We start from the raw sequence: 12,622 nt of genomic DNA, 5'->3' as shown, positions 1-12,622 counted from the left end.
ATACAAACCCATACGTGGTGTGATATTCACACAGTCAGGGGCTGTTTGTAGTATAGAGCTTCATTACAGTGGAGTGACCCGCACTCTCTGGAATGACTGTTGATGCAGAACACGTGTTGAGGTACCTGGCTGCTGCCTCGGTCCACCACATGTGTTGATATGCTTTGAGGTAACCTGGCTGCTGTCTCGGTCCTGAATTTGACAGGTACTGCGGTTTCTGCCTGGCTTGTGTTGAGCTGCGTTGCTCGTTGCTGTATTGTCCAGAATCTGCAGTGGTTCTCAACCTTTTCAGACCCCCCAAAATAATCATATTTGAACCGGGGACACCCCCCCCCCCCCACCCCGATAATCACTTGGAATGTAGGAGTTAAGGCATTGTATTTTGTTTGACTTGGTTCCACAGATGAATTTTGAGAAAATATTGTCTTAAAACCCCCCCAAAAAATCAAGTGGGGACCCTCCTGGTGGTTTGATTGATTGATTGATTGATTGAAGGCTTTATTAGAAGTTTGCATAGGAAAATGTACAGATTCATGACGGTACAGTTCACTGGTACAAGGTCTACTAAAAGGAGATCCATGAAAAGACTAAGCTTATTTCAACAGGAAACCATTAAAGTATCTCATATAACATTGAATGACAGACAAATAGAACACAGTACTATGCAGTAGATATGTAAAGAAAAAAGAAAACAGTAGGTCTATACAATCAGTAAGTACAGTATATACAATATATACAAGGAAGGGGCAGGTAACAGTAAGTCTAAACAATCAGTATGTACAGTATATACAAGGAAGGGGCAGGGAGGGTAGGGTTGGGCTAGGTTTTTTACCAGTTGCGAACGGCTGCTGCCTGTAAGTGGTTTTTCAGGGCATTTTTAAAGGATGCTAGTGATCCACACTCCTTTATGGCCTTCGGTAAGGCATTCCACATTTTTGTGGTGTAGCAGAAGAACGAGTTCGACCCTTTCTTTGAGTTGACTCTGGGTTGAACGTGATCTGTGGCACTGCCTCTGGTGTTGTAATTATGGACATCCTTAACGTTTATAAAGTATTTTGACAGGTACTTGGGTATCATAGTGGTGTGGTGTATCTTGTACACCAGGCCCATTGCAAGTTGCTGTACTCTGTCATCTACTCTGAGCCACCCTACTCTTAACTGGTGAGTAGCGGTGAGGTGAGTCTGATAGGGAAGGTTAAGCAGGACCCTAATTAGTTTATTTTGGGCTGTTTGGAGTTTAGTTTTAAGGGCTTGTGGGGCGTCACGATACCATACGTGGACTCCGTAGTCAAAGAGGGGCTGGATTATTGCACCAGCTATGGTCTTCAGTGTGTTGAAGTTGACCATTGGGGCGATCCTCTGTAGGAAACGAGTTCGTTGGTTGATTTTTGTTATTACTTTTGAAGTCATCTTTTCGCTGGAAAGATTAGCTTCAAGGATACATCCTAAGTAAGAGATTTCGTTTTTTCGTGTTATGACCTTGTCACCCACTTTGATTGTGAAGTCATCTACCTTTTTGAGATTATGATTTGATCCAAAGAGGATGGACTCGGTTTTTCCCAGGTGAATTGATAATTTGTTGTCGTTAAGCCATGTGCAGATCTTACTCAGTTCAGAGTTAAGTGTCTTTTCAACCTGCAAGTGGTCCTTGCCCGAGACTAGGAGAGCCGAGTCATCCGCGAACAGGAACAGGTTGCAGTCGCAAGCAGATGCCATGTCGTTCACGTATATTAGGAACAACAGAGGTCCCAGTATGCTACCTTGAGGAACACCACAGCTTACTGGGAGGGGGGGGGGCAGGGTTCCGTTAATCTCCACCACCTGTTCCCTCCCCACCAGGTAAGATTGCATCCAGCTCACTGCTGCGCTGTCAAGACCGATGGCTTTTAGTTTCTCAATCAGAATAGCATGATCCACGGTGTCAAATGCCTTCTGGAGGTCCATCATGACCATGCCACTATATTTGCCCTGATCCGCTTCGCGTTTGATTTGGTCAGTCAAATAGAGAAGGCATGTGTCAGTGGAATGAGATTTTCTGAATCCAGATTGGAACTCGTAAATCAGATTATTCTCATCGAGATAACTTGCAATCTGTTCGTAGACTATTTTCTCCATGACTTTGGATATGGAGCTAAGAATGGAAACGGGGCGGTAGTTTCCAGGGTCTAGTTTGCTACCTTTTTTGTGCAGGGGGGTTACTTTTGCTAGTTTGAAGTCCTGGGGGACATGACCCTGTTCGATGGAAAGGTTAATTATGTGGGTAATGATTGGAGCAATGGTGGCGGCTGAATCTCTGAGAAATCTAGCTGGGATTTTATCAAGGCCAGTGGCCTTGTGCTGAGGTAGGGCGCTCAATTTTTTAAACACTTCATCAGTTGTCACTGTGGAAAGTTTAAAGCTGTCTTTTCTGACGCCCAGTTTTTTGTAGAATTTTTTAACAAATTCTTCACCATACCGCCCAGATGGGGCGACCAGTCTTTCGACCAGTGAACGGGCTGTGGTGGTAAAGGTTTTGTTAAGATGGGTAGCCACTTCTCCTTTGTCAGAAATGAGAGCGGCGTCCGTTTTGATGTTTATGTTGTGGCATATGGTTTTTGATTTTAAGCCTAATTGGTTGTTAAGCAACTTCCATAGGTCTCGTGGTTTGTTTTTGTATTCCTCGATTTTGTCGTCGATGTAGTTTTTTTTGGCGGATCTAACTAGGGCGGTTGTCTGGTTTCTAAGTTTCTTGCATTGAGCAGTAAGATGCTCAATGTGGATTTTGAGGTCATGGTTGTATTTTTTTCTAAGCTTTTTGCAGCACTTTCGTTTTTCATCGTATTTTTTGTCTCTGAGTTTAGCTGATTCTGCAATATCTGAGTTATACCATGGCTCTTGGCGGGCTTTAACCCTGGTGGTATTCAAGGGGGCCACGTCGTCTAGAGCATTGGTCAATTTGGTTTTAAAACCACACCATGCTTCTTCGACATCTGTACACTGCAGCTCTGGGGAAAAGTCTACAGCCGCTAGTTTGAGATTAAAAGCCTCACTGGAGTAGTTCTTCAGGCTTCTAGCAACGACAGTTCTGTGGCCACTAGCCTTGGGTTTGTGTATTTTACGGGTAGAGTAGATCATATAATGATCACTAAGACCGCATACAATAGCCCCGCTAGCGGTGACTTTGGACTTGTCAGTGGTTACGACGAGATCTATGAGGGTTTGAGAGTGCTCTGTCACCCTGGTGGGTACTGTGACAAGCTGAGTGAGGCTGTATTGATTGCATAACCCATCAAAGGACTTGAACATGGGTGCGTCTTTACGCAAAACGTCCACATTCCAGTCGCCCAAAATGTGATACTCAGTACCGTCCACCTTTGCTAAGCTCTCATCAAACAGCTCAAAGAAATCATTCTGATCAGGTGGTCTATAGACAGCGCACATTAGTATGTTTTTGGCATGTTCAAAGATTACCTCAATCCATACAGTTTCAAGTGAACTGTGGTGTAAGTCTGGACGGGGGATAAAATTGACATCATTATGTACATACATGCAAACTCCGCCTCCATACCTGTTTCTATCATTCCTGATTACAGTATAGTTGGCAATTTCAATGCTAGCATCCGTAAACGAGTCATCAAGTTTAGTTTCAGAGAAGGATAAAATCTTTGCCTTACCGTCATGAAACATTCCCTTAATTAACTCCAGCTTTTTGGGATTCAAGCTATTGATGTTTAAATGGACATGATGAAGTCCTGGTTTGGCAAAAACAACAGAGTGCATGTTCTCTGTAGTGATCGAGCCATCGTCGGAGCTGGGGGGCTCTTTGTCTACGACCGAGACAGGAAAGTTTGTCGTGGGGGGGAGGTGGTCATCATAGTCCGGTTGTAGTTGAGACTGAAGTGGGGGAGCGGTGGTGGGGGTGGGGGGGAGCTCAGGTTCCTGTGTTGACTGTGAGCTCAAACAGGAGGAGATCCATGCCTTTTCGACCGCACGGGGGGTCGGTGTGGCGGCGCCGACAGCTTCAAAGCCAAGATATTGCGCCAGCCACGACTGATCACGATCCCTGGGGGGTGGCGGGACCAGCGGGGGGGCATCCGGCTCGACGGACATCTCCGGCGATCCAGCGGCTGCGAGCTGGGCACCAGCATCCTCGGTGACGAGGGGGGGCGGCAGGGGGACATCCAGGTCCACGTCGGCGCTGTTGTTATCGGGCGGCGGCTCGAAAACCACGGCCGCGAGCTGGTCACGAGTAGCCTCAATGTTGGAGCTTTGCTGTAGAGAGCCGCGTGGGCAGCCATAGCACTCGTCACCAGTAGAACCCGTGTCGATGTTTCCTCCGCTGGGGTTCTTTGTCTCGGAAAGCAGCTGTAATTCCCTCGTGAGACGGGCGGCTTGCCGAGTGACTACGGGACCTGGATGAACCTCAATATCACCAGAAAGAAGCAGAATAAAGTAAATGATGGACCGTCTGTCCATTCTGCCTATCTGGGGTTTGTTCTTAGTCAGCAGCAGCGTCCCAAGGACCGTCAGTTTACCGAAGCCGAGATGTTTTGGCTCCGAATCCTCCGATCCAACGTGAAGGAAAAAAAACACTGCGTGATTCCTCTCCATTCCGCACATAATTCTCCGTATATACAATTTATGAGCGTTCCACGAGTCGGCAAACCATAAAAGAAACAATAGGAAAAAAAGAAGAAAAAGTATCCTTCCTTTCCATTGTCCCTGGACGGAGCGAAAATGCGACTGCTCAGGTCGACTGCTGAATACTATCCCGGGCAGAAACAGCAGGGGTTGAGAGAGAACAACTGGTCCAGAGTACGTGTTGAGATATGTTGAGATGCCAGGCTGCTGCCAGGCAACTCCTACGAGTTGAGCTGTGTTGAGGTACATCAGGGTCTTCAACAGGGGGTCCGGGACCCCTAAGGGGTCCTCAGAGTTACTACAGGGGGGCCGCCAAATCTTTGTGTGATAGAATCATTATTGTAAAATTGACAACTTGAACCCTCGCTCGCATTTTAATTCTGAGGAGAACTTTAGACAAAAATAGCAGTAGCAATATAATAGCAATAAAAATCTGTATCACGCTTCATGTCTCTCTCAGCTAAGGGGTCCTTGGCCTGAAAACATTGAAGACCCCTGAGGTACATGGCTGCTGCTTTGATAGAGAATTCAACAGGTACTGCTGTTTCTGCCCGGGTTCAGAACACAACCTGAGCTGTTTTGAGGTACTGTGCTGTACCCTGGCTGCTGGCTGCGTCTGTCCAGAACACGTGTTGATCTGCGTCAAGGTGCCTGGCTGCCGCCACGGTCCAGCTCAGTGTGTGTTTTGTGTGTTTTGCGGTACCTGGCTTCTGTCTCTGTCCAGCTCATAGTGTCAGCTTGTGGAAAAATGGCACAGGATGGAACCATGTGAGATTGTACTGTTGGTAGGTGGAAAGAGCTGGCGGATGCCAGGAAGAAGGCTGTGTGTGTGTGTGTGTGTGTGTGTGTGTGTGTGTGTGTGTGTGTGTGTGTGTGTGTGTGTGTGTGTGTGTGTGTGTGTGTGTGTGTGTGTGTGTGTGTGTGTGTGTGTGTGTGTGTGTGTGTGTGTGTGTGTGTGTGTGTGTGTGTGTGTGTGTGCACGTGCGTGTGCGCATGCGTGAATTAAATGTCAAAACATTAATGGCTGTTCTTCGTCTGCGTCTCTCCTTCCAGATGGCGGACCAAACAGAACCTGGACTACTGTTTCCTAATGATGTACGCCCAAGCCAAAGGGACCTACTATGTACAGGTACGTTGAACCCAACTCTTTGGCTCTGTGGAATGAAGCCAAATTTACTCAAATATTGACTAAATTGACTACTTTTCATTGGTTCAATATTTTTTAACCAACACACACAGATGTAAAGGATGTTCAATAGCACTGATTTATGAAAACAACCTGAACATTTTAGGTAGCTGGTTTTGGCCGGACAGCGACGATATAAGACTGAAGCCCAATATACAGTCATTTGTTGTGTAATGATGTCACTTCAAAAATTGGCACGCGACAGAAGTATAAATTAAGCTTAAGATGCGGAATCTGCCCTGGACCGTGGCCATGTCATGGCCTGTCTCTTTCTCTCCTTTAACCTTATTTGTGTTTCCACAATAGATAAATACAAATGTATTATGAATTTGAAACCGTTGGTAGACACAGGGATCCTTATACATAGTGTAGATCCCTCCCTATACAGTACCTCATCTAAGGTTAGGTACTGAATGGTCGAATAGTCCGTTCTTAACCATCCATACATACTGGTATGATGAAGAACCTTGTGGTTCAGAATGTGTCGTTGGTGCATTCAAAACTAGCATAAAGGGAGTCTGTTAGTGTGCCTCTCTTTTATTCATTCAGGGTAATTGATGTTGCCCTTTTCATAACATCCTTCCATGAAAGAGCCTTTTTCTTGATAAAAACGGTCCAACAATAGATGTTGGAATATAATATTCAATAGTTTCCTTTCTCTCGCCTCCCAGTCCAGCCAATGGAAAGTGGGCTGGCGGCTCTGCTGGGGCTAACCTTTGCTTGCCTCGTTCTGTGTGAACAACGTTCAAACTTCGGAAGGAATATTGTTTTGTAATACGTATCTAAGCATGGCTGCTGTGAACAGCCTGCTGGGAGGAGGCTTCAAATAGCTGAACTTTTGGAGGAAGGAACAGTGGTATATATTTATGTTGATAGAGCTATAACCCTGACATTGTGTCTGGCTGCCAGGGTGGCCAAGAAGAGACAGAGTTTTGACAGGAACACCATTCTGTGTTGCGTGTTTTGGCAGTGCACTCACTCTGAACTTTTAGGAAGGTTTTTTTTGTGTGCTCCCCTGAGCATAGGGTAATTACTCTCACGTTGATTCTGCAGAGACAGAAGTTGAAGGAGATGTTAACTCTGTCAGCTGGGACACAGGTTGTGTTAAGAAGGGAAGCACTAGTACTGGCTTTTCATTTGTTTTCTGCCTTTCTCCTGCTGGCCTCCCGCTCGTCCTGTGTGAAGATGTGGTGTTGACACATCTCCAGCAGCAGCTGTTGGCCATATAGCATTGACTTTGGAAAGAGCGTGTGCTTGGTTTCCATCCATGATTAGAACTGAGTAGATGCATGTGTGCCCAGACACGTCAATGCCAGCATGGTTTCTGTTTGACCCCACGGGTTTCATCAAAGCTCAGAGAGATTGGGGTCCACACACCTGCCCTGGAATGGGGTTGAAATGTTGCCCAGACACACAAACATTTGGTGCAAAAATAAACTTTAGCATTCTTCTTTCTATAATTTTTATCCCACGGTTTTTGCAACCCATTTTCTCACCCAGTGCCAACTACCTAACCTGTAGAACTACCTAACCTGTAGTCCTGGTTTCCGCTCTCCCCCTGCCGCGCCAGGGGAATTGGGGAGCACAGGGGAGCACCTGGCTGGCTTGGGGGGGAGGTAGTATAGAAACCAGGACTACTGCATGTTTTTGTGAGGGCATCTACCCTAGTAGACACGGGGAGAACATGCAAACTCCACACAGAAAGGCCCTATCGCCAACCCCACCTAGGGTGTGGTGCTGATGACACAGAGGGAGGAACACGCCCACAGCGTCCCCCGGCGGGAATTGAACCCAGGACCTTCTAGCTGTGAGGCGAAGCGCTAAACACTGCAGCACCGTGCCCCGTAAACTTTAACATTCTTAAAGAGAATGTCTAGATATGTATATATATTAAATATATAGCTATAGATATACAGTATATAGATATTTTCAACTTTTTATTCGTTCTTTGCCCCATCCAGGGGCGTTATACCGTCTTAGAGAGTGGGGGGGATGACATAACCGCGCCCTCATGCACGCGCGCGAAGCGCGAGTGCACGTTTTTCGCGTTTTTTCGTGAACAGCACACTACACTTTCCCTTTGCCTCTCTCCACATGCACCAGCCAGCAAGATAGTCTATAGTTATAGTAGATGGAATTCTTGGTACCAACACTCAAACAGACAGACAACACCAGTATCATATAATCATTCAGTTCCAAAAGCTTTTCAGTTAATCTACTTAATTTTACACCACTGTCTACTACTACAGCAAGCATGATGGTTCCCAAACGTTTAAGCCCGTGAACCAAACTAAACGTTAGGGTTACCCAAACTAGTAGTAGTGAAAATAGCAGATCTACAAGCTCACAACGAGTCGCTTCGCACTGTTGTGAACTTCTAGATCGGCTATTTTCAGGACCCATACAATGTGTCCGCGACGCGACCCACGCATCGATCCCAGTGTTAGGAAACAGTGGTTCTGGTTCACGTAGCCACTAGCCCACAACAGTGTACATTAGCCAGCAGGCAGCATAGCATTAGCATCCATCATCATTACTCTAACTCTAATATAGCCACGACTCACCAAGTGTTGAGTTAGGATGAGAGGAGCAGAGGACGATGTTTAATGCCTTTATAGCCTACATGGTCTTGTCTTGGTGTTCTGTTTATATTCCTTTATGCCTGTGATGTTAATTTCACCATGAGTCCATGACGCAAAGTATACGCACGGACGACAGAGAGGTAAAGGGGCGTCCTATGAAAGCCATTTCCTCTCTGCACAGAAGCGCATTTCAAAACAAGAGTCTTTATTTTATTTTATTCATATACAATCGATCATTCAACATGTTTATTTTGAAATTGTCCTGGAAATATAAGTAGCCATAGCCCCTACTACGCGTTTGTGTTGATGAGAGCCAGCTTGCAGCGCAGGGGAGGGAAAAAAAATAGCACCCCGGCCGGCAAAAAAGGTGGGGGGGATGAGATCACGGTTTTTATGAAAGTGTCCCGTCGTACTCACAATGAATGGTGGTGACGCGCCTGGCCCCATCTTAAGGTCAGTAGGAGCTACTAGGCGGCATGCATGCACAGTAGGCAAAATGAAACCTAACTTCTTCCATCCTAGCGTTCAATAGTCGCGCCTCGACCTGAGGCGGCGCGCCTCTGAGCGAGGAGGCGAGTGCCACAGATGGGGGAATTGACCAGGTTCCACCTAATAGCCAAACTCACATTTCGTCTTTAAGTAGCCTACTAACTAGAAAAGGAGTCGACATACCAAGTGGACAGAAGAGGCGCTATGCTGTTGTTATAGCCTTCAAACAAATCATGGCACGAAGACCAGTCTTACAAGAAAGGGCAACCAGCATGGAGCAGATTATCATGAGTCACTTCATACCTTTGACGGCTTTGACGGTGCGTTGATCAGCGTGTTCAGGTTTCAGTACTACCCAGCGTTGGCCGGGTGATTGCATGGATAGGCTCTCACTGTTGCTGATCAAGCTATAGTCACTCCTTGCCTAAAGATGGTGATTCATTCATGATGTCTGGGATCTCCATATAATATAATGTCGTTGTCGGGTGGAAACCTTGTATGTCCAAAACCGTTTGTTTTATATTTATCATTTTAAAAATGATTTAAACTAGTGAAAACAGCCGATCTACAAGCACACAACGCCTCGCGGTGCGAGGCGTTGTGTGCTTGTAGATCTGCTGTTTTCACTACTTTTGTGCGGCGGCCTTAGGATGAAGCAGGGCTTTGCATGGCGAAAAAAATTACAAATTTGAAACTTGGAGATACGAGGTTTCTGCCCGACAGCGACGATAAGTTATGACCAAAGCTCAACGTTGCATGCCCATGTTACCCACAATAGAAACCATTGCCTTAACTAACTAAACTATGGTCAAACATATTTATTCACCACAAAATGTTAATACATTCGATGTACTGTACAGTAATACAAAATGTTTGCTGTCTAAACTCTTAGAATTATTTTGATATAATGTCACGACGAGGCAGAGTGGGGATTATGAAAGGTTGCTTTTTCTACTAAAGCGGATGGTGATAGGGTAAATAATTACCATCTGTCAATGTCCAGTATGTCAGTTCCTTGCCCACTATGCGGCTTCCTGAACACACGTCTAGTTCCATCTCCACTCCCCAGCACACCGCAGCAGGCAAGCGGGGCCGCTTAGGAAGGCATGGGGAGATGGGAAGTGACAGGCTTGCGTGGGCCCAGTGTTGGAGATTCGCCACTGAAAGAACAAGCATTATGCCACAGTTTTATTCTCTCCCTATTCACCTCATCACTTTAGTGGCATACACATGCACACAAATACAGAAGCAAGCACACACACGCACACACGCGCGCGCGTGCACACGCACGTACGCACGCACGCACGCACGCACGCACGCACATATGCACACACACACACACACACACACACACACACACACACACACACACACACACACACACACACACACACACACACACACACACACACACAAAACAAAACACAGTGGTGTAAAATAACTGAGTACATTTACTTAAGTACTGTACTTAAGTGCAATTTTGAGGTATTTGTACTTAACTTCTACACCACTACATCTCAGATGCAAATATTGTACTCCACTACATTTATTTGAAAACTTTAGTTACTTTGCAGATATAAATTATAATATTACAAAACATACATTAACCACATTAGCCCTATTTTATACCTAGGCTATTTGAAAATAGCTGATCTATAAGCTCAACGTGTTGCATTCTGAGCTCTGGTATTTTCAAACATTGTGTACACTTTACTCAAGTACATTTTGAATTCTGGACTTTTACTTTTAACAGAGTATTTCTACATTGCAGTATTGATACTTTTTGAGTAAAAGAAATGAGTACTTTTTCCACCACTACACGCACGCACGCACGCAAAAACATGCATACGCACAGTCGCACACGCACTCAACACAAAGAAGCCGAGAGTAGGTGTCACATTTCCTCACGGTTATCTTCAGCACAATGGCCTGTGATTTCCTGTATCTCTGCTCCGAAAGGTCACGTTTGACTGAATTCCTCTGCCACGTGATGACTAATGAGATTTTGTCCGTGATTTTTTATGAATGTCTCATAATTACGCTATCCGCCACATTGTGTAGTCTACAGGCGGACTAATACAAATGGCCATTACATTTTCAATGTGGCTAGTATTTTATTCTGACTTATGTTTACGACCCTTCAGGAGCTTTCAATTATTGAGCAGTTTGAGCCATATGTTTGCAATCACAAAAACCCATTGTTGCAAATTACACCTATTAGTATTTAATGAAACTTAATGATGGCATTGTCACATTAAATTCACCCGCTATTAGGGGGAAGAAATAAAGCTGAGGCAAAGTCTAACCCTCCATCTCGCTCGTGTCTCTCCCCCCCTACCCTCTGTCTCTCTCAGCTGGAGGACGATATCGTGGCGCGTCCAAACTACTTCACCACCATGAAGAACTTTGCCCTGCAGCAGCCGTCAGAGGAGTGGATGATTCTGGAATTCTCCCAGCTGGGCTTCATCGGTGAGACACGTAAACCGCAAGAGTTACCAAAGCATGCCAGCATATGAGCTGAACAAAAAGACACCAAAATGGGTCAAAGTGTTAACATAGCGTACCGTTGTGTGAATTAAATAGCTACAGCTGTAAGCTTCCTAACAACTAGCCATGGTATTAGTGTTAGCCTTACTTGCTGAGCTGAACAACCACATCGCTGTGGGAGTTTTCTTTTAGCACAGAACCCTAATTAATGTCAGATGTGCGTGTATGCCACCAACAGCAACCAATGCAATTTAAGAATGCATTATTTTCATGCATAACTGGTATACTGCGAATCATACCCTTATATTATATTGTAGGGGAAATTCCATTCATTACAGAGTATTATTTTACAATTTGTATATAATAAAATAAATATAATATTTTAAGCTATCCAGTAGCTTAAAAACTGGAATAATGTTTACGTTTATCAATATGTGGACAAAATTGAAGTGAGCCCAATCAGCAGAAGATATTTTTCCCTCACTATTTGAACCCTGATCCCTGCCCTCATCAACACCATATTAGCACTTCCATGACCCCAGACACCCCACATTAGATTTCACTTAGTTTAATAGTGACTAAAATATGCTATCGAGGCTATCAAGTACAAATCTCAAATCACATAGATATTTTTTCTTCAGCTAGTTGTAGAGTTGTATCATTATAATGAGCAAGCTACTTTGCTTAAGTAGTTTAAAAAGTCAAAAGTTCTAATCTGAATCTGCAGCTCAGCTGGAAACTCGCTCCCAGTTCCCAGCTCACGGGAACTAAATCTAAAGGGTGCACAGTACACGCAGTGAATTAAATCTGCCCGATTAATTGAAGCGTCAACCTTCGTTTGAGCTGGTTTCTAATTATACTGTCGGGACCAATCAATTACTTCTATCTTCCGGATTCAATCAGTAGAGCCTGGCATGTGGAAACCCAGAGCTCACTTGGTCGGAACTGGAGGAAATTGGATTGATTTGAAAGCCAGTGATGCTGTGTGATTTCTGTGAGAAAGATTCTTGTACGGTGGTGGAGGCAGAGTTGGCTGATAGTCAGAGGGCAGGCGCGTAACGATCCCCCGTTGGGCCCCGACGGAAGGATTTCACCACTGCTAATGTCTTCATGACAATGTTGCCCTGCGTTACATTTGTGCAACAATAGAAGAGCCAATGTCATATACTTTACTTTTACTTTATTTGTTTATTTAGACGGGACAATGCATATTAATGAACACTACATGAATGCAATGTAAATAAGCCGGAATTAGCAA

The 12,622-nt window shown here is 45.0% G+C and overlaps 1 protein-coding gene across 1 annotated transcript in view; it reads left to right on the top strand.

Moving 5' to 3' along the window:
• Nucleotides 1–12,622, top strand: part of mgat4b (alpha-1,3-mannosyl-glycoprotein 4-beta-N-acetylglucosaminyltransferase B) — a 196,919-nt gene that overhangs the window by 131,881 nt on the left and 52,416 nt on the right. The window contains exons 7-8 of the mRNA XM_080745815.1: nt 5,674–5,749; nt 11,232–11,346. Of these exons, the coding sequence (XP_080601941.1) occupies nt 5,674–5,749; nt 11,232–11,346 (191 nt within the window). The remainder of the gene's footprint in view (nt 1–5,673; nt 5,750–11,231; nt 11,347–12,622) is intronic.

This window comes from Nannobrachium achirus (assembly GCF_963921795.1).
Source record: "Nannobrachium achirus genome assembly, chromosome: 17".
Lineage (NCBI taxonomy): Eukaryota > Metazoa > Chordata > Actinopteri > Myctophiformes > Myctophidae > Nannobrachium > Nannobrachium achirus.
The sequence above is the reverse complement of the archived record's forward strand: the minus strand, read 5'-3'. Positions and strand labels throughout refer to the sequence as shown.